Raw genomic sequence first — 22,786 nt, forward strand, 5'->3', positions numbered from 1 at the left:
TTTCATAAAGCTTTAAGTCATTTTCACAGACAGTTAAATACTACAACAGTTTTACTTCAATTCCCTCATTCCTCAACTCTCAATAGCCGATTTGCCACATATTACTCATAACTTGGATTTGCCAATAGACTTAAGAGTACCACAAGTTAACACCAAATTTGCTAACATTATTTTGAGGTTTAAGAACTACCAGTTGATTGATATACCTCTAATAGGAAGCCAAAGGTGAAATGCAAGTGCAACAGCATTTCTACCTCCTTTGAGTTTAAGAGTACACCAGTTGTTAACAAGTTCACACCCTACAGACTTAGAATCACATTTTAAAATGGATATAACTGACAGAAGGGGAAGGGAAAAAAAAACCAAACCCAACAACTTTGTAATCAACAACAATCATTTCTTTCCACTTTCTTGTACCTTTCTGGCTAGTTATTTCTTGCTTACTTCTAATCCAGTGCAGATAAGAGTCTGTAATAAAGTTTCTCTCCTACCTCAACCTATGCAAGGTAACATTCAGATCCAAACTACAACTACTTTGAAAGGTTAAGACTTCAACTGTTAAGAAACCCGAAGGGTCAAGCTCTCATACTGATGGACATATAAAACAATTATTTGGCACAAAGCAAAGTTTTCACTGCTGCATCAAAAGAAGAGTTTGCCGACAGACTTGTAAGTAAGAAAGCATACTTGAGATTATTGGTTTAAATTTATATTAGAAACTATTTGGAAATGATTGGTACGCTACAGGACATCAAGACTTTAAACAAAGTCATTTATAGTATGCATTTGATTGCTTCTCAGACATTTAAGAAGCAGCTCCTGCAAGGTTTACACAAAATATGAGTACACATATCTGACTAGTAGTATCTCGGCCTTTTAATACTCAAGCATCAATTAGTCTTTTAAATGGTGAAAAGACTTTAAAGATATTGAGAAACTTAAATTTAAGAAGGCTTACCAGCCTCATAATAAAAATAGTAAAATTAAAAATATTAAGCTTCAGAATACAAATGGTGTCTCCGCTTCAGAAAACATGTACAGTACTTTCTAGGGAGAGCAAGACGTCAACAACATTTTATAAGTGAACTTCCCCAACATGCCACCAACATCACCTGCTAATATAGTCTACTTATATATTTTACACAAGGCAATGTACACAAAACAGAAAAGGGAAATCTTAAACTCCACGTTGGATAAGTCACATCTTCCTATTATTATGCAAACTAATGTTACTTTGTGAACCAAATGGCTAAAACAGTTTAAACCTCTCACATCTACAGACTGAAAACTGACCTTAAAATTAGAAACTAAAGATTGAAATAGATCATTAGGTCACAGTCTGGACTGCAAGAGAATGCCTTTACTAACTAAGCATCACTTTTAGAAGATGTGAGAGATGATTGCCTCATTTAAAATCGTAGTAAGAGTGATAGCTCAAAGTTATATGACAACTGAATAACCACAGCTGATGCAAAACAATGGCAGTATGAAGATTCACAGTAAGCTGATTGCAGGTGTCCTATAGCTTATCCTTCTTAGTTCCTGCCTCTTACTTCATCTGAAGTAGAATACTGCTGCAGGCTAAGGAAAATAAAACAACAGCTGCAGAACTAAATGGCTATTCTTTCTGCAAATGAGCAGCTGTGGTAGAAAATTGGCCCTCTGGCAGTCTACAGAGGAGTATGATCATTCTTGTACTCTACTAAAAGGCACAAGTGAATATTCCAAAAAGATTCTAATAAAAAGTTCAGAAAAGTTGACTAACAAAGAAATTCTACAGGAATCATGAAAAAACACAGGAAAAAAGATGAATACTTTGAAAGAAAATCATAATAATGCAATTACCCATATTTGAAATAATTACTGATACACAGGACAGTTCTAAGCAAATATAACCATGGGTTGCCTCCAGAAATCAACTATAAACTGGGAAGCAAAAAACAAAAGAAACTGCAGGTAAATCTGCCAAATAAAAAGAAAACATGAAGTTGGTAAAGTACTATAATAGGAACAAAGATAATCTGTATCTACTGGAGAACACAGCAGCATTTGGAGACACTAGGAGTTAACTTACTGAATCATTTGAAATAGCCCAGTTTTGCTTCAGCATTAAAAGTCAGACTAGCACTTAAAACACTGAATTCCTCAGCTTCACTACAAATCTCCTGTGGGATACTGGGAAAAGCACTAGAAGTCTTTGCCTCGGTTCTCCAAGAAATCCTCCATTTACCCTCGTACTTGAAAACAGAAGCTGTCCCCAGCGGGGCTATCATAAAGCAAGTTAACTGGGTTTTTATTTGCACTAGTAGTAGCCTATAAACAAAACTGAAAAAGCTGACATGAGGAACTGTGAAATAAATTCCCAATAACTGCAATTAAGTTTACTTTCACTAGTTTCTCACCAACGCCTACACAGCACAAGGCAGGTTTACCATCTTCTTTAAAAATACTGATTTTCTCCACAATAAGAAGTGAAGGAAGTTACACTCTGGCATAACTATAGAGAGATTTCCTGGTAAGTATGGATAATTACAGCATTGCAACTTCCTTCCAAGCCACCCATCCACACTCTCCTTTAAAGTGCACTACTCCATCAGGCACAAGCTGATAGGGTTACTATACCGAACTCCTTCAAGAAACCCAACCCTACAAATATTTTACATCAAAGCTTTTTTAACTACACTCCTCAACATGCACATGTACACAAACACTTTTATGCTACTTAGTTCCACTGAGTTGACTTACTGAAACTTCCTAGTTGCCATCATCTGTTTACCTTCTGTTTTTTCTGATATTAATTACACACACAAGCAGTGCTTTATTCACCTAGAATCCTGTGAAAAAGTGAAATCTGACAATAAGTTTTCCAGCATTACGTACACTCAATCTCCAGTGCTTGTTCTTCGCACTGCTATACAGTACTGAATTCATGTAACAAAAATTAAACACTAAAGAAAGTGTTGTTTAAATTTCAGTATACAAATAAACCCACAAACCAGTTCTGAGCTGTCGCTGCTCAGAGATGTGAAAACTGGGACAAAGTCCTAGTGAAACTAGGTTTTCCGTAAAAGAAATTTCATGAACCATGCTTTGCATAGTGTCAAGACCATTAAACCTGTCCCATTACTGTAGAACAAGTAATCCAAATCATCATGATGACAAAAGCAGCACCTAGATTACCAAACAGAATCCTTGTCCCAACTATAAGACTGGAACTCCAGAACAGGAGAAACAGTATACCCTAATGTAAAGATATGACCATACAGTGACTGCTGCCTATCACAGGCCACGTCCACTTGTAAAAGAGAATTCTTTCTCCCTCAAACCAAACAAGCAACTAAGCTTTGTAATTGGTGAGAAAGGATGTTATTTGGAGTAGATTATATTCTTATCATTCCAGGTCAGAAATGCTTTTTTATATTCTTTGATAATTAAGGCAATGGGCATCAAAAGGAATACAGAGGGAATATAGACATATAGGATTGCGATCCCTCCAATCCTAGAACTCCATAAACAGATAACAGTAAGATAAATTAGAACAGGAATGATCATGAGTACATGAGTACTTATTTTGGATGCCCCTCAATTGTATGAGTTGAGATAATGTGAGGCTGAGCCACTTATATGCTCATGATGCTTAAGCTTGATTTTTTATATATATACACATATATATATATATATATATCAATCAGCAACAGGACAGTCACAAATTTTGAGATCTATATAAGCAACACATATAGCACATGAACAAGAAATTAAGCCATTGTCACAGAAAAGACTATGAAACTAAGGCTTGATTCCAGGGCAGTCTCACAAAATTTGGCTCATCCAGTCATCCAGAACATAGCTTTTCAGAATAAAGTAATATTTAACTGTCATGATCTTCATAAACACACCACAAAAAATATTCAAGAAGCATGTTGCTTAAGAAAGACTGGTGTATTAATAGTCATTCACAGCGAGATGTCAATTTTTAGGGCTTATTTAGTAGTCAGAGGGTTTAAATTGTTTGCAAAAGGAAGATATGTGCAAGTAATTCAGAGGTGGGGCTTGAGTCACAGCTTCTGAAGAAAAAAAAAGAGCATTTATTTTTAAACATACAACCATAAACGGTATGAACAAAGAAAACTTTCAAAATACGAAAGCGTGTGTCATTTCCTGATGCCAGGACCAGACACTCCCAACAAACTTATGAGGGGCAGCATACAAAACTTGATCTACCCTAGATTTCTTTTTACTGATTTAAAAAAAGTGACCAGTAGTAAAACAAATGAATTCTGAGAGAAAAAGGCATGAACTGCAACTTTTTACAGTCCATAATAGTAGAAGGCTCCCACTTGCAGTTGAGAAGGGGCTTAAATGCAAAGGGAAATACAGAAATGTTTTTCTCATCTAGCAACTACCTGAAAGCTTTCTAAGCGAGTTCAAAGCATATCAAGCACCCTTCTATGACAGCATCCTATAAGTCTCAGTTACTATGTCCCCTAGCAACCACGTTCAGAACATCACCCTTATCTATACATTTGAGTCTGAAGAACAGTAGCCTGGTCAGTCTGATCTTCCTTTCCCCAAGGTTTATATGGTGAAATAATTCAGATGCTAAGAGCCCTATTACTCAAACTGTATTTTTTGTGCTATTCCACACAAAAGAGGAATGAGAGAGGGGAAGAGTCTGACAAAGGGTTCTCCAGAAAGTGTCCCTTCTGTTGTTTGAAATCCAGTAGCACCATAATTTCATAATACATAAGCTATATGACAAGGTTTTTTCTCTACATGGAACTAAGTTATTTACAATCCAAAAATTTCCTCAGCCTTCTGACACCCTGGGCTGACATTAAGGGGGAAAAAAAAAAAATCAAAGCTAATCATTTATTACTCACTGTTCAGATAAGAGATTAAATGAAAGAAGAAATATCAGGAAAAAAGTGAAGCAGCTGTTCTAGGGTTAGCCTAAAAAAATGGATCACATCACTTTCAGTTACTCACAGATTAAGAATTTCTTAAACCGTTAAGACAGACGTGTTTTGGTGAAAGAAGGAATAACTAGCATATATGCCATTCAAGTACTATCATCTGGTCTTGTTATCTTGACTTAGAGGGACTCAAAAGGAAAAAAAATTGAGACACACGAAGACCCCAGCCTTTTCGTCACAGATGTGGGTGGGAGGGAAAGAGAAAGCCTGCATACAAAAGGCGTATCTACAGCTCTCCCTCCATTATCTTCCTTTACAGGTGAGAAAAGGCTAGTGCAGAGTTCCTTGAGGTCTAGAACAAATAGATGTGAGCTAATCAGGTATTCAAGTCAGGTGCATCCTTACTCCTGTGACCTTATAGCTTAGTGGAAAGACACAGTATATGAACTTCAGCACTCATCATTCTCTTTATAGTCACCTGGATGGAACTGAGTTTTGAGAAGACCTTTAAAGCCTTCCCATCTTGGATCTGTTTTTGATAGATGCTGAAAAGTGGATGATCCCTATATAGGAGGTTAACCTTACATACTAAAGGTCTAAAGAAGTCCTCCTATGCCCATTTTCCCAATTGAAGGAAACAGACTAGAAAGGATAAGATTAAGAAGAATACTCTTATAGAAAGAGATTAGTCCCTAAGGCACTCATTTCACATGTTCTTCTACACAGAACAGTTACGAGAGCAATGAAAAAGCTTTTTTTTATTTTTCTTTTTTCTTCTAGTAAACTACCTTGGAGAGAATTAAGGTAACTGATCAGCTATTCTTTCCTGAAGCTTCAGCATCTCCTGTACAGAATAGGGGAGTGCTGTCCTAGCAGACAAGACAGATGAGCTCAGTTAATAAGGAAATCCCAGTGCATTCCCCTCCGCTTGGCCTCCGCGGCTTTTCCTCTCCAAGGAAGGGATACGGGGCAAGTGCCTTCCCTCAGCAGCTCACGCTGCTCACCACCCTATGAGCAGGGAAGAGTCGGACAAGGCCCCTTCTGGAGAGGAGCTCCGCTGAACAGCCTCTCCCCAGCCCTCCGTCCCCAACGCCCCCGATCCTGCCCCCAAACGCGAGGCGCCCGCCACTGAAACGCAGGGCTCCCCGCCTGCCGGCACTCCGCGTCCCCGGAGGCCGCGGGGCGGCCAGGCAGCTCCTCCCGGACCCCGGCACAGGCCGGCCGGCCCCGCTCCTCCGCGGGGGAAGCCCCCGGCCGCCTCCCCCCCTGCGTCCCCCAGGTACTCACAGTCCAGGTGCTTCTTCTTGGGCCCCATGACCTCGTGGGTCGTGGCCTTGCAGACGGTTTTCGAGACAGCCGAGCCGGTCACGCTGTGCTGCGCTGCCGTGATGCGGTCGGTGAGGCTTTGGCCGGACATGGCGGGCGCTGGCGGCGCTAGCAGCGAGTGCGGCTCCGCTGCCTCCTCAGGGGCCGGGACGGGACGGGAGGACTAGCCGGGGGATGGAGCTCGCACGGCTCCCTCACCCCGCCGTGCCGCAGGCGGCCCCCGCTCCGCCCTCAGGGACGGACCTGTCACCCGAGCAGGGACCCCTCCTCCTCCCACCCCCCTCCCCCAGCCGCCGTCCCCTCCCCCTCGCGCCTTCCGCTCGCCCGGGTACAGGGGGACACACGCTGGGCGCCGCAGGAAAATGGCGGCGGCGGAGCTCCTCCTCGGATCTTTCCGGGCCGCCCGGATCACGTGACCGCCGCCCCGCCCCACGTGACACGCGCCGCCCCTCCGCGCCGCGCCCTACGGGACGCTCCTCCTTCCTTGGCGCCGCAAGCCGGGGCGGCGGAGGGGCGGGGGTCACGTGGTGCGGGGCGCGCGAGCCCCTGCGCCGGCGTTGGGGGCCGTTGGGGGGCGGCGGTTGGTGCGCGCGCCGCGGGGCTCGGCGCTGACCGTTGGCCTCAGGGTGTGGCGGGCTGGAGCCGGCCTCGCCCTCGACGGGGAGAGGGTCTGAGGGGGAGGTCGGTGGGCAAAGGCAGCCACGCGTCCCGCAACTGGCTGATGTGTGTGGGCAACACTGTGCTTTCCCATTAGAAACATAAATTTGGTCAGTGGGAATATTGATGCGTTCATGCGGGTTTCCGCGTCGAGGAGTAAAGTGTTAAAGAGCTCTGTAAAAGTTCATGAAAGAAATGAGAGGTTTCCGTCCCAAAGGAAGTTTTTGTATTTCTCAATTTGGAAAGTTTTGTGGAAACTCCTTTAGTGCCACCTTACACAATGAAAATGTAAAGGAAAAAGTCCATTCAAAGACTATGAGGAGTTTTGGGCTGTGTAGTTGCTGTGGTCACGCTTCTCCTCAGTGTTTACTTTTTTATTTGAAAGCTTGCCAAAAATTTTTCAAACATACATCAAGGCAAGCAGAAATTTTTGATTTTTTTCCCAAGATCTTTCACAAATGACCTCCCACCATTTTCCTATTGAGCTACTCAGCTTCTCAGGGCTCTTGTATCTGGTCCATGGCTCTGTCCTTGACTTGTTGGGATTTTGAACGAGTTACTTAATGTTTTTGTTTGTAAAAGATAACTGCTACTTAACATGCCTTCTGTAGGCCTGGTACCTGTATGACCCAAATACAGCGGTTGACAGGTTGAGTAGTTACCTCCCGCTGCGCATTGCTAAAGTGCAACCACAGCCACCCAACTATCTACAACTTTCATTACTTGTTACAACAAGGCATTGCTAGCCTTTCTCCCAAAGAGCTGTGACTAGTAGAGCAAAGCCAAAGGATTCCAGCAGACAAATGTTCCTCTCCCACAAGTGCCCCCAGTGAGGTTCATTATGAAACCGTCCTTCATCCATGAAACCACTGAAATATTTATTAGGCAACTTAAACAGAAGCGGTATACAGATGATATGCAGCTCCATCTCTTTGACAGAGCATATAAGCAGGATTATCTCTTTATAATGCATAATGAAAATCAGTGTCAGACGACGGACGTCTGGGTAAAGCTGAACCCGAGCAATGCTATTGCTGTGTATGTAGAAGGAAGGCTGCACTTGTAGAACTTGTTGCCTCTGTAATGCCAGGCTCTTTGAAGATACTGTCATATTTGTATTTTTTGGCTCCTTCTGGACTGTGTCTGGACTCCCAAATATGCATACTGGGGGAGATAAATCACTATTGTATGCAAGATACACACTTGAGAAGGCTGTTGTATCAGACAGCTTTAGAGTAAAGCTTTGCACTGTGAAAACACCAAGAGACTGCTAAAGGCTATTGATATAGCAACACATTTAACTGTGAATACATCATTATCTCTTTGTATTGTTTCCAAATTATACAATAAATCAGAGGTTAAAATAATTTTAAAGCTGATAGTAGTTTTGGTGCTAACTTCAACTAGGATCAGGATTTCAACACCCCACTTCGAGGACTCTTGCTTGCTTTTTGGAAAAGTTCCATGGAATTGGCCAAAATAATTTAGGATCCACCTCTTCATCTCTGATTATGTCCATTGCTTTCTGTTGGAACAGTGAAACTACCCAAACAGAGGAAGCTTGTGACTGTAGGAGTTACTGAGGGCAGATTTAGACAATATATCTCAGATGTTAGGGGAAAGAAGTGACCTAGGTCTTACAGGTTTGAAACCAAATTGAATTTAGGCTGAGTTTCTCTCCCTAGCTCTTCATATGCACAGAAACCTCACAGTTTAACCCTACTCAGTTAAAAATTCTACCCATTTTGTTTGTTCATAAGCAGAAATGGGAGACAGAAGTCATGGGAGAACTTTTTGTAATTGTTTGTTGCTTTTTAATTGCTTGGGAGGCACTTGATACCATTATGATGAGGAGCTTGAAGCACTGTGATAGATAATATCTGAGTGCCTCCCAGAGATTTGGAAATTGAAATCAAAATATTAATCTCTTTTCCTTTCCCACCTGAAGAAAACAAGTTTGATTAGTTTATAACTCGTTTGTTTTTGTTTGTGTGTCTGGGTGTGCTTGAGAATGAAAGGAGAAAGGAGTACGTATTTGAAGAGAAACTAATGCTGATAGGAGTCCTATATTTAGCTAAGTGGCAAAGCTAAACAACATTCTTTTCTCTTGTGAAGATTTCTTTCAGAGTCTGGATCCACCTCCTGTGAAAATGCTGTATCGAGCATTCATGAGCACCCCAAAGTGTCAGTGTTTCTTTGGCATCTTAGCTGTCCGGGAGGGACAGGCAAGCTGACAGGGCTGTTTCTCTCTGTGTGTACTGTACAGTGCTGAAAGTCTTGCCTCAACTTGACCTCTGTATGTTATTATGTACATCACTTTCCTGCAACATTGTCATTTTTATGCTGTGTGGTGTCTGCCAGACTGTAATGCCCAGAATCCAGCTATGTGCTTTGGTTCCCACAGAGTTTCTGGCATTCATGCCTTCCTTCATGCAAACACTCAGCAAACTATTAGGAAAGCTATGGTTTCCGGGGCATTATTAATCAGGTCTAGCTTCAGATTTAAAACAGGTGTCTTGGCTGAATGTCAGATCTGTGAGAAATCAACCGTTCTGGGGCACACAACTGCTGAGGCATGGAGCGGAGTGCATGGTAATGAACTGTAGCAGACTTGTTACCAAGGCTTCTGAGGCATCCCTGGAAACAACAAAAAAGACAGTAGCCATGAACTGGGAAGTGTACAACGCTGAGGAAGAAAAATGTCAGAGGCAAAAAATTTGAAGAGATAAGGCTGGGCCGGTGGAACAGGGAAGGAATTGCTGAGAGAGATGGTAGGAGGTGCAGTGATGGGGGAAGAAAACCAGAGGCAGTGAAACCACCTGAATAAGGTCAGGAAACAATGCTGTAAAAATGGTTTGGAAACATGCTATAGTCAGGTCATTGCCTTTGACCCATTTCAATGACAACCATCAATTCATTTGCTGTTAATCGATATATATATAATATATATGGATAATATAATGGATAATATTTTGCCCACATTTTAAGGAAAGGTGAATTTGCTGTCAGCCCCAGGGGGTCTGCATCTGTTCGAGTCAGAGAGAAAAGATGCAGGAGAAAGGATACAAGAAAGGATAGACTGTTGGAAACAGATAGCAAAATACTTGCTCTTTGGCTTCCCAAACGTAGCCAGGTACGGGCATGACATACATGTGTATCCATGGCCTCTTAGGACTATAGGGTTCAGTTATAACTCACCTCAGAACAATGTAGAACTCCAAGACAGGGGCATGGCTAGAAGACAGACCACTCTGATTGTATAGGGCTTTCTGTAATGGAGGTGGGTTGTTAATGTTACAATCTAAGGCTATTGATGCACTTTTGAGTAGCCTAATTCTGCCTAATTCTGATTATAGTAGCGCCCATTTAATTACAGTGTAATAATTTCAAAGCCATTTTTAAAGAGCGTTTCTATGAAAGACAATACTCCAACTTGATTATAATAAGAATCTACTATAATTTGCATTGCCATAGCAACTTCATCAAAGTATTTTATGGCCAATAATTAACTTACCCTTGTAACACCTCTTGGAAGAAGATAAACATATTTCTAAGAAACTGGGACATAGAAAGATTACGGTCAAAGTGACACTTTCTAGTGACATAGTGGAGTGGAGTAGCCCAGGCATGTGGTTCTCATTACTTATTCATACTGCCAACGTAGTCAGGCAGCCAACAGAGGTATGGACAGTGACCAGATTACAGTTGGGGGGAGCAGGGGGAAGAGGCACAACTAGGAGTGTGGGAGTAGCGCAAAATAGCCACAATGCGCAACAGAGTTAGGCTATTTTTTTTTATTTGATACCCCTTTCCTCTTCTCTGAATATGCTTGTTTACACCTCTAACCTTCCTCTTGCCCACACATAACACAGTGGTGCACCAAGCTCTTCTTTCTGCTTCTCTTGTAGTCAATTTGTATGAAATTGTGTTTCTCATCCCTCAGACTTTAAGTACTCAGCTCCTTCCTTTCAGTCCTAATGATCATTATTCCATGCTCAATTCATTCCTGCTTCAAATACTTCACTTTTTTATCTAAGCGCTCCCTAAGCCTGTCCAAAATGCTACTGCTGAAATCACATACTGCTCTTACTCCTGCTTTTCTTCCTCTAGCTCCCCACTGTCTCCACATCTAGTTCAAAGCTCTTGTCCTTACAGACAAAGCCAACATGCTCAAGTTCATGCTGAGTCAGACATCCTTTTTACTTCTCTCCCTTTTCTGGAAATTGTGCCAGCTTTGATGTTTCCTTTGCTGCTGTCACCTTTCGCCTTCCGTGCTTCTATATAAGACCAATACCCAACATTCTCCATCATATATGCTGCTCTGAGCTCTGCAGCTTGTTGCACTTCTTCATGCAGCTACAGTTAACTAGTAGTCAAACTGCTCTACTGTTCCCCAAAAGGAAGACAACTTTGTCAAGGGAGAAAGCGATTGCACAAGAGGTAACAGAATTTTGACATGAGAAAAGTGGGTAGGGAGAGAGAAAAGTGAGTCAGTGCTATTTCAGAGGAGGGGAGTGATCTGAACTGATTTTACTGCATTCACTAGAAGTAGGGTATTTGGGTGGGAGCTCCCATGCCATATGAGAAGATCTAAGTAGAGGTAAAAACCAAACATGATGCTTCTGAATTCTGTTGTGTGTTATAACACCTTTCCCTCCTTGCCCTGACATGAAACTCACACATTGCAAAATGGATTGTATCATTAATGCTGTACGCAAATGCCTTCAAAACCAGGATTGCTACCTGTAAAACAAATGCACCTAACAAATGCCTTTTAGAGTGTGAGACAGAAAGGAAACAAGCTGACCTACATTTTGTTCCCACTTTCTAGTGGCTGTGTCAAACACTGACACCTTTGAAGAGCGAGAGGTGTGCTGTCTCCTGTTTCTGCAGTGCGTTGCCCATCAGCAAGCATCCCTAATGCACTATTGCTGCTCTTTCCTAAAGCCTTTTTTTTTTAACAGCATTTCTCAGAAGTGGGTACTCTCACATTAACTCACTCGGATGTTACAAGGAAAAAATAACCCTTGCAACACAGCCTTATCAAAGTGATAAGTGTACTTATACTTCCTCAAAATTTATGGGAGACCATCTTTGACACAGGAAAAACAAGTAGCCCAGTGCCAGCTAGTGACACTGTCTCCATCCCTTCCCCCTGGTCTCATCCAAAAAACCTAGGGCCTTGCTGCCAAATACTCTTCTCATCATCATACCAGGCTGGCAGTGTTCATGGGACTTGGCAGGAGATAGCGTTTGATAAGAATCATTCTCTGCGCACTTCTGAGTGGGCACTGTCATTCATTTCGCTCCCCTGCCAGCTCACAAGAACCAAGCCAGCAGAGTGAGTGCAGGAGGAACTGCATTCCTTTTAAGCGCATGTAACTCGGAAGCAACTCCTATCATTTTCTTCAGTCGCCTTTGAGCCAAGTGCAAACATAACACACTTCAGTCCCACAGGAATATTTTTAAGGAAAGTTATAAGCAAATGAAAATGCAGGGTATGAATGGAACAGCCACTTCAGCCTGCTGCCAAGCTATAATTAGTACTTATATTCACACACTTGCATGCACATACGTGCAGCAGAGCTTAATAGAATCCCCCATTAATGTAGAGACTCATGTGCTCAGGCTCTATGTCTGGGAAAGCTTTACACCCACATGAATTTTGATGCGGAGCTGAAACAAAAATGTTGATGCTGGCAATGCCAACTATACAGAGTAAATAGCTGGGTCCAGCCCTGCCAATGCTGACATGAATGGGGCTTCTCACCCAGAAGAAAACCTATGTGTGAAAGTATTCTCAGGGCTAGGCCTGTACAGCAAAAGTAAATCCTGCTTCCCTTCCTCAAATGAATAAATCCATTTATGCCAATGAGTTGGTTTCAAGCCTTGTATATGTAGGTTCCACTCCCTGGTCTTTATGTGAGCTTTGCATCTTGCCCACTGGAATGAGTCAGGCTATCAGTGTTTGGCTGTGTGCTTCTGGGGTCAGAGACTGCGTTACACATGGGCAGACTTCATGCTGATTAAATCAAACTGCTGCACTGAAAGGGACATTAACTAAATACCTCCCAACATTTTGCTGGTGGATAAGGTATTCCAAATCTTAATATCAATAGAGGATTTGTCCCAGTTCATTCAGTACACACAAGTACATAAATGAAGTGAAGGAAATGCATAAAAAAGAAACAAGCTAGATATTTAAAATTGCTTTGTTTTTAATGACTTGAGAAGCAAAGAATTACTAGTAATATAGGGGTGATTATTCTCACCTCTTTCATCCCGTTTCCTACTGTTATTTCTTAGAGCCCAAGAAGAAATATTTTCTGAGCAGCAGTGGTGCAGGCTTGTCTTGATAATGTGCTTCAGCCATGAGCCCTGTCTAGTAACTGGATTATTGGCCCTCCTTGTTCCCTGCACTGAGGCCTGGGACACATGTAGGCCAGATGTGAATGGCAGGAACATGGAGCCTTCTCCACAATCATATAATGGGCAACCACCTTTCTGTCAGCACTTGGGCCAGGTGCAATGCCACACTGGAGGGCCAAAGGCAGGAGAATACATACTTCTAGTTCTGCCTAGCCTAGTGATTTCTCTCTGGCTCCCCAGAGTTTGCAGATGGGGTTCAGGTTCTCTCAACATCAGAGAGAAGATGAGTTGATACACTGGGAACAAGTGAGTTCCCAGCACCACAGCAGAGGAGTGGGAGAAGGGCTACCGTAAGGCTGAAACACCCTTGGTAGTCTCCTGGTAAATCCATATCAGTTTAAGATTACAAGTGAATCTGGAAACAAACTTTTGTGACTTGTGAAAAGAAGATGCCTACTGTGTTGGAAGTTTTGTGATGTGAACCTTTCTGCTGACAGCTGGCCAGAGGCCAACAAATTCAGTTTCCATAGATCACAGCATCACCAGAAAATGGTCATTTTTATCTGAACTCAAGAGCAAAGAATAGTAGGGGGTCTGTATCTCGTTATTTATATGCCCACCTATCCAACTCTTCTCTTTTGGCCACTTTTTAATGTGCTTTTGGTAATCAGTTGAGCTCTCCCTTGTCTTTTTACACAGTGTCCCTTTTCATTGGAAAGCCAGACATGTTGGCAGTGCTCACTTCTGTAGGAATAAAGAAGGAATAATGATCCAAAAGAAAGGATTATAGTCTCTCAGATTGCACTGGGATATTCTCAAGTAAAACACTAATCCTGCATATGTTGATACTCACTTTTAACATTCTCCTAGGCCTCTTCATTGCTAAAGACTTTGTGCATCACAGCAGCAGTTGAAACCTAGGAATATGCACAACAGCAGGACACTGATGAACATTCTGTGCACCTGTATTTTTGAGCTCTCACAACCCAAAAAATAGGAGAAGAAAAAGGCAGAAATTAATATCAGATGCATTGAACTGATTTAGATTACACAACCTGGTTGCAGGAAATGAGGGAAGATAAGTAGTTTGTGCAACAGCTTGTTGACCTGAAAGATCAGATGCTTAAAAGCACATTTAACTAAAAGCAGCTGTAAAGAAATCAGAGTAGCACAGGCAGGTAAAACCACAAATCATATGCTTTGCAGGGCCATATTTCATCAGATACAGTATACTTTTAGATGTGATATTCTGTTCCTATTCAATCTGTGGCAAAATGCCCACTGACTACAAACAGAATAGGTTTTGTCTGTGTAAGCTGAGAATGCACTCAGCAACACCAGTGCAGTATAGAAAGAAATTCTGTAGGTGAGGAGTAGGCACTGCAAATTCAGTGCTTTGCTGATCTCAATGCTTTTATTTTCAAATTAACATAACTTTTTGCTCTTGCTACGTTATAACAATTAGTTTTTTAGGTCCACAGTTTTTTAAAGTCTGATGGCTGGAGTGCTAAATAAACTAATAAAGCTAATAAAATGTATTTTTTAAATATGTTTTAAAATGGTTAAAGTATTTGGAAACATTATAAACGCCCTTTTCAAAGCAGATTTTTTTGGTATCATGGTAAGTTCTATTCAGTAAAGTTCTTAAAAACTTGCTATTACTATTCTCTTTCTGCTCCCTCTCCTCTGTTTCATTTTGTTCTGTTTACTGAGATATATACAAATTTATATTTCTAAGCCTTAATTCTGAAATGGGATCTGACAGATTTTTGTAATTGTCTGGCATCTCAGCATTATGGTATGTATCTGAGTGTGGGTCTGCGTGGATGTGAAAATGAATATCATAAAAGAACTACTGAACTTTTTGCACAATTAACTAATTTTGCATCAAAACAAGTAAAGTTGCCAGCTGTGTATCTGTAGTATTTTTAAATCAGATAAAAATAGGACTGCTGTATTCTTTAATTAGCATAACTGAAATTTAGCCAAATCGGCTTCGGACACAGCAGGAGATGTACAGTTTGTCCTGATTTTGTGGGGAATGAAAAATGTAATACTTGGCACATGAACTAACTATGCTAACCAAAAATGTTATTAAAACATAGTCAACTAAATGAAATATGTTGGTTTACCAGAGATTATTTCACATATTTTAACAGAACAGAGGAGCACAGTTTTTAAGTTGTGGGCTACTGAAAAAAAAAAGCAGGGAATTTGATTATCGCTGACATTAGAATGAAAATTCTGAGAAAAACTGCTTATATTTTAAAATCAATAAACAACTTTTGCCAAATCCTGGCGTTCCTTCTGACACAGAGTAACACCATCCCCTACAAACAAGTCTGTTGACTTGGGAATCCAGTCTTCTCTTGCTAATTGAAATTGCAAAGCATGTCAACTCGAGCAAACATTTTCAAATGTTAGGATGTTAAAAGCCACCTTTTATTAATTTCTGTGTGCCCAGTTGTGTCAGTTCAGTCTAATGAGGTTAAAGGTATAACTTTGGGAAAAAATGTTCATTAAATAGCAACAAATACCAACTGAGTAAACATCATACGAATGCTGATTTCCTCTAGCCTAGATGTAGTCCCTGCCCACATATGATGGGACTGCAGATTGACTTGCTAAGCGGATACTTTCTTCTGCAAATTGAAGGACAGAATTCTGAGAGACGCTAAGCCTTTGCAACTGCTGTCATTCTCAAAACCACATCCTTAAGCAGAGATACTCTCAAGAGCCATGAAAATCTTATGAAAGACTCTTGAAAATCCCATAAGAAAGTCTCTGATGAAATCAGATACAGGCTTCAACCCAGTCCTGTTACAAAAAGTTAAAACTGATTCTTTGCGAAGCAGTAACGACTGAATCCAGGGAAATTCACCTTTAGGAAGGACATTGCTACTCTCCCTGCAAAGGCTTATTGCTTTAAGTTGCAATTTTAATTTCTGCCAGTAAGGTTATGAAGGACCTGCAAAAAATTAGTGCATGTGGCAGCTACTCTCAGTATTCACTTTTCCCTAGACAGCCCAACTCAGTTTAGGAGCAACTAAACTCCTTTAGGAGCACGTGAACTGCTTAGTGATGGAAGAGTGCAGAAAACCCTGCCCAGGCATGTTCTTTTTGGGCAGACATAACACTGAAGTTACCTTGCAGGCAATCTCTGCAAGAGTGAAATGGAAATGGAAACCAAACAGCTCACTCGCTTTCCTTCGGAAAGGTGTTTCCATTCTGAAGTGCACAGTTAAGTGGTGTGATGAAGCCTGCTCAGCAATTGCCCATGGAAGACTTCTCCTATGCGTCCTCAGTGGACTATATTATTTAGACTGTCACATCCATACTTTCAGCAACAGGAAAAAAAAGAAAATCTCATTTCCACAGGTGTGCATTGTACAAAAGTGTGATATGCTGACAGCCACCTAGGGAATTTGCTATTTACTGGCCTTTTCTATCTTTAGAAACGCTTGCCACTCTTTTCAAGAACTGCATTATGCAGATTGCCTCATTCAGAAACGTGACATTTTACAGCTGTAGAGGAAACAGTTACCTGAAGAACTTTTCCAAATTGCATCACAGAATATATCTTTCAGTGTTTCTGTAATACGGATCATTTCATTTCCTGGAAAAGACAGCTCACCATTTCATAGCACTGCCTTCCCCCTGCACAAATGGTTTGCCTGTTAAAAATATTCTCCTTTAGAAAGTGCAATAGAGCATGAGCACTCTTAGGCAGTGGTTTCTGACCCTCCATGGAATCATAGCAGTTTTGAGTGAGATTGTGATCATGGCAGAAATTGAATCATTGCAGTAGTTCCTGGGGCTGTAAGCCAGATTGAAGGCAAACTTGCAATCAGGAGGAGTTGCTTAAAAGCCAATTGGACCACATCATACTCTTGTACCAGCTTCCGTCTTTTAAGACTTTGATGATTGTACACATCACACTGTCTTTAAGATGTATCTGATAGTCTCAGTGTATGATGACTATGATAGACCATTTCACAGACAAAAAAAAAGCAAGATGAGAGACACAAAGACAAGAAAGGCCCTCAAAACTTCCCTTTTCTCAAGTCAGAGCCATTGATTCATTTTTCAGCTCAATCCACAGAGCTGTGACCTCCTTAGGTGGGAGACGATTGTTAGGCACCCTTCCTCAAATATCCCCAGATGTCTCTTCTACCACAACCCCATATCCTGTTAGTGCGAGGAGGTGGGATGTCTCAGTCACTAGACAGGCTTTCTACCACTTCTCCCTGATACATACTCAGCAAAAGTGGAATGCATCCAGGTTCTTTGGCAGGCAAAGGAGTGTGTGGGAGCGTTTCTCCCCTTAGGGACTTGCTGAAGGTCTCACGGGTAGATGGGAGCATAGCTGAAAACACAGACCTGATTCCAAGGCTCTGCAAAAACTTCTGGCCAGCGCTGTCTCTTAAAAAAACACAGTGGAGGCACGTAAATGTATGTTTGGCCAGTAAAAGAGTTGTTACAAAGATGTTAATTATTGAAGAGGATTTCGCATGAATACAGGGCATTTGATGCAGCTTTGATCCCATGCAGGGTAGAAGTCCCAGGAGTTACATGCTGTGCCTTAGAACTGCATTGACACTTCTCTGAGCCCTAAGAAGCTGCAAGGGCATTTGCTGCAGCACAGAAACAGAAGAAGCTTTGATGAGTGAAACTAAAGCTTGCGCAGCATCATGCTGGAGCAACCCTCTGTTTAATTAAAAAGTTTCATCAGTCAGAACATGTGAGTATCTAGCTATGATCCCTGGGTGCCCCACACATGAAAAAATGGAGGAAAAGGTATTTCTCTTGAGCCACCCAAACACTCTCCTGTTCCCCATAACCTAGCTTAAACCAGCCATAAAAATCAGTCTCATCTGCTCACTCAGCTGTTATCTTCTCACCACGTTTAAATGCCTTCTTGTGGCCTCCCCTCACCTCCTGCATCTTACCGTAGCTGTTCATTTTTCCTTGCAAGGCCTTACACAATTCAGGCTACACCTACACAGCACACTATATCAACCTACTAAGCAGGTGGGTATAGTAAGGAGATGGATTGCTGATTAGTGTTTACTGCAACATGATTAGTTTTCATTGCATGATGTAAATGAACCCTTAGGTCTTATCCATTTCCTTGCTGCCACTTCTTCCATCTTGTCCTGCTTGCTGTGCTATTTTTGTGCTTTCCCCCTTCCCCCTTTACCCTGCCTTCCAAAGCTGTTTGCACCCTGGTCTTCCTGAGCCCCTAACCCTGATCTACACTCTCCTCCTCTTCTTGTGAGACACACCTCTTTAATTAGGATGCTTTGAAAGTCGCTATTGCCTTAATGAACAGCAGGTGAAATAGCTAATAAAAAAGAACTAAACCAAAGCCATCCATGTGGCATAGCATGGGCTAAACAGCCCCTTTCTGTCACCTAACTGTCAAATCCTTTCCATCCTTCTTCCTCCGGTCCTGTCAGACCCATGATATGACACCCATATTCAGAAATCCAGTCATGCTGGGCTCTTTGCACTTTGATCAGCCTTCTGACTGGGTCTTTAATCGCGTACGTGATAGCATATCATCCACCCCAAACCTCTAGTAATAAATCAGATCTGGAAAAAAAAAATCACCCAACAGGCTAAGGAATCATTACATTTTTGCTGTTATGGGTGTGAGATTCTTCTGTTCGCCTTCAGCTTTTTGAGCTATTAGAATCTGACTTTCATGCTTTCCTCTACAACCAGGGGGGATACAAGCTAAACTACCCTTTCCAAATGAGTGCTGAGATTCTCACGTGGGTAACATGGCTCCAGGCTCCCACAGAAATCACAAGAGCCAGGGACAACCTTAGGCTTTATTTGCAGTGAATAGTCCCTTTTAGTGAACAGGGTGACTCACGATGTCTGAAGTGAAGCCTGCCCTCAGATCTTCAGGAGTGAAGGCACCAGAGGTCTAGTTTAATAATCAGCCCGTCAGCATTGCTGGTGGTTTAAGCAGCCACTGCGACATTCCTCTGTTCTTCGCACTGCAGCCACTCCTTCCTCATGCCACTGCCTTTGTGCACACAGCATTTGTGCTGCTGTGTGAGGAATCTAGCCAGAGAATTTACCTGGCTGAAAAATAACAGCATCTCTTTTTTCAGGGATTACTTTTTCAGTAGGATTAGAGTTCCCTGATGCAGTTTATCGTGTGGCTTCAAAGTGTGCCAGCACGGAGTCCAAGTGATGTGAGGGTGGGAATGTGCAGGCAGCAGTGGGAGTTTGGGGATGTGAGAACTGTGCAAGCAATCTTCAGAATTCCAGTAACTGAATATTGAATATTGTCCCTGCTTTGGGACTGAAACCTTCTGTCTTCCTTGCCTGTTAAACTCCTATTACACATCGTACTCTATAAATACTGTCTTTTGAAACTATTATGAGGCTAGTTTAAGAGAGACAAACACAGTTACTGAATTTCCACTGTGATTTATCTTCCAGCCCTTCTCCCCGCACGGTACCCTGCAGCTGATCATCTCATTTATGTATTTAGCAAATGGAAAACAGAACACTGCACTGTTTTTTTCCCCTTTCTTAAAAAAAAAAAGGTCACAATTCAGCCTTTCAAAATGACAAAGCAAGGCAACAGAACTTCTGCTCAGGAAGCAAGACACAGATTTTCATTTCAGGCTTTAAAGGGTTTCAAATACCGAAAAAGGGTTGAGTGTTTAGAAAAAGAAAAAACAAAATTCAAGCAATCTTTTAACTGAAATAATATATATGTCAGAATTTCTACTGGTATCTGAAGGGCTGAATGGGAGTTTTGTGCTTGTGTCAGGGCTAATTTGTAGTCACAAGGTAGATCCAGACTTTGATTTTGTTAAGATATCAGTGTTGAAAACAGTGTTTTAATGCCAAGTAATAAAATGTGAACTACAGTCCTGAAGAATTTGAAGCATATTTATTTGCAGTAAAAATCTGTCCCTGAAGAAGGAAAGAATGGTTTGTTGATAATATTGATCCTGAAATAAAGAAACTTACCTCTGGCAGAGGGCTGCAAATTATGCATCCTTAGGCCATGACTTCTAGCTGGGGTACCTTTTCTTCTAGTGATGTAATAACAGAGTCCAAAAGGGAGTCAAGGCTTCAGCTGTATTTAATATTGACCCGTGAGCTTTTGTCACAGGCGAGCATGATTTCCTGATTCCTCTGACATCCAGGAAAGAAGGGTGACTGAGAGACCTATAAATCTCGAAGTCCTGTTTCAGACTAACAGACATAATAGAGCAAAGGAGAGAGAATTATGGCAACGTAGTATTTGCATGGTCAAAGTGCTACAGTCATAGTAACTTCCACAATACCCTTGTAAAGTTAGGGAGTAAAGGTTATTATTTCATTACAGATACTTGTCAAAGGTAACATTTCCTGAAAATTTTTTTAAGTAATATTAAACTCTTCAATTCTTCTCTAGAAGCTAATAATAAGTGACAAACCAAACCTATGGTGGCAGTAAAGATAGAACCTGAGACTTCTTGAGTTTCAAGCTCACACCACCTCACAAGCATCAAAATCTCCTGTACAAAATCCACCTGGAAGCTATGTTAAAAGCTGGGGTTTGTTTTATGCGCAGAGAAACAGTTGCCTGGAATTTGTTTCCTGCAAATTGTCCTTCAGTTGGCTTCTCCCTGAGCAGAAGTAATTCTTGTTTCTACTTCTGATGATAAGCTACAAGTTAAAAGAAGCAGGTTTCTTTTGAATACCAACCAGCTATTATTATACAATTTTTTATCAGATCTAAGGAAATGTGACCTTAACCCTAGGACACTACATCATACAGCCATACCTTTCACATGGAAAGGAGGAAGAAGGGGGAGGAGAATCCATTTCCTGCTTTGCTATCCAGATGTGACTGCAGGTATTTAAAAACATAATTATGGAAGAGACTAAGCTTTTTCACTTTCAGACTGACTGTGTGTCTCACCTCCTCCGTCCATTTCTGGGTGCTATAAATATTACTAGTCATGTAGCAGGAAGGCAATTAAGCCACAGAATTCCTACCTAGTGACTCAAAAATGTGAGGACAGGTAGAAGCCATGCCTGCTTCTGAAGTCAGCTGTTCAGCAAGCCAATGCAAAGTTATGCAGCCTTTATACCTTAGCAGTAGGTGATTGCATAGAGGTGATTTCACAAGTGATGGGTCTGTGTTCTTGCAGGTGTTCTCCCCTTATTCTGCCCCTTTCTGTGTGTTGTGGGAAGCGGACAGACCGGAGCCCAAACTTGCCATGTTTAGGAAGCCTTTGCCAAAAACAGAGGATACTTCTCGAAGCTATTAGCTCTTGTGTGGAGATCTGGTAATTCTTTGCATTTTACATAAAGCCCCAGCTTCTGGAATTGAGTGATTTTGTAAGAAATTCAACCTCTGTCTCTTTTTTTGTAAGGTTTCTAGTGTTCAGGTTTGCAAAGAAAGGTCTTGTGAATTAAGGATTCAGAAGTTAGGCATGGCATGAGGAACCCTCATCCGCAATTACTACCTATAGAAAACAGAGAGATTTTAAAGCAAATTTCACGGTAATTGGGGTTTGAGTCATGATTTTTTAAGATCTGGGCTGCTGGTAGTGCTTCTTTTGATGTGCTTTGCATAGTCCCACAAGCTCATTCACAGCTGGTCGTAGACTAAGTGCACAGTTTGTACTGTGTAATGGCATAGTATAACAGGTTTCCTGATACCTGTTAGGTCTCAAAAGTCATGTCAGGCAGGCACTGCTTGCCTCTCCACAACTATTTGTTTTTGTTGAGAGCAAAGGAAGAGCTTTAGGCCAATGTGGATTGCACTTCCCACGGCTGATGGCTTTCCCCCACTCTCCTCAAAGCAATATTTTCAGCAGTGTTAAGAGTGATTTCAGAATACAGCACTGCTATTTTTAAAGTGGCTCTTACTGTAAGACTTCAGCTCAGCATCACTTTGGCTCTTAATGCGATCTGTGTTTCATATGCTGCTCACACTTTTCATTATAACTTTCTAAGCAATTACAAAACACTTTACAAACATTAACTAATTAATCTCTCACAACACCCCTGAGAGGTACGCAAATGCATATTATTATTTTTTCTTCACTGATGGGGAAATCAAGACATGGAGATTAAAGCAATATTCTCTCCTTTGTTTCCACTCTTGGAAAAGAGCCAAATTTATTTGATTCCGGCTGAAGGTGGAAGAGGAAAGTCAGAGTGCGGGGGCAGGTCTGGGACAAACTCTTACCATTCCTTGCAGGCTGTGAAAAGCAGCTGTGCTGCAATCTTTGGAGGTCAGGTCTCTGTGAGGTTCTGGAGATGGTAAAAGGAAGTAAGGGAGAGTTTTGTGACAGTATGAATTTTCCATCAGTCTGAGTGAATAACATTGCTACTTCAAGGTTACAGCTGTTCACTGCAGAGACAGGAGCTGACCAGTCATTGACACAGAGCTTATAACGAATCTATATTTACAGAGGCAGCGAGGTGGCCATAAGAAGGGCATCTTGCAGGGTTCACTGAATTTATGTGGACCTTGCTTATTACGGGAGAGG

At 41.6% G+C, this 22,786-nt stretch overlaps 1 protein-coding gene and 1 long non-coding RNA gene across 10 annotated transcripts in view; both read right to left on the reverse strand.

Annotated features, from left to right (window-relative positions):
* The window catches only part of PICALM (phosphatidylinositol binding clathrin assembly protein), a 72,419-nt gene extending 65,756 nt beyond the window's left edge, over positions 1-6,663 (reverse strand). For 4 of the 8 annotated variants that reach the window (XM_026103345.2, XM_026103344.2, XM_026103342.2 and 1 more), the window contains exon 1: positions 6,201-6,662. In XM_026103345.2, the coding sequence (XP_025959130.1) occupies positions 6,201-6,330 (130 nt within the window). In that variant the 5' untranslated portion in view covers positions 6,331-6,662. Of the gene's footprint in view, positions 1-6,200 lie in introns of all 8 variants that reach the window. The other 4 variants (XM_026103340.2, XM_026103339.2, XM_026103347.2 and 1 more) reach the window with 2 other exon arrangements.
* A 1,090-nt stretch (positions 6,664-7,753) lies between these two features.
* Positions 7,754-20,560, reverse strand: LOC135330618 (uncharacterized). Of its 2 annotated transcripts, none has more exons than XR_010392601.1 (4): positions 20,265-20,560; positions 14,119-14,182; positions 10,095-10,165; positions 7,754-9,533 (listed from the first exon to the last, which is right to left on the reverse strand). It is a non-coding gene; the product is annotated as an uncharacterized LOC135330618 (long non-coding RNA). The 2 variants fall into 2 exon arrangements; XR_010392596.1 differs by having other exon boundaries at positions 14,119-14,243.
* Positions 20,561-22,786: the final 2,226 nt, after the last annotated feature.

The sequence above is a fragment of the Dromaius novaehollandiae genome, chromosome 1 (assembly GCF_036370855.1).
Source record: "Dromaius novaehollandiae isolate bDroNov1 chromosome 1, bDroNov1.hap1, whole genome shotgun sequence".
Classification (NCBI taxonomy): Eukaryota; Metazoa; Chordata; class Aves; order Casuariiformes; family Dromaiidae; genus Dromaius; species Dromaius novaehollandiae.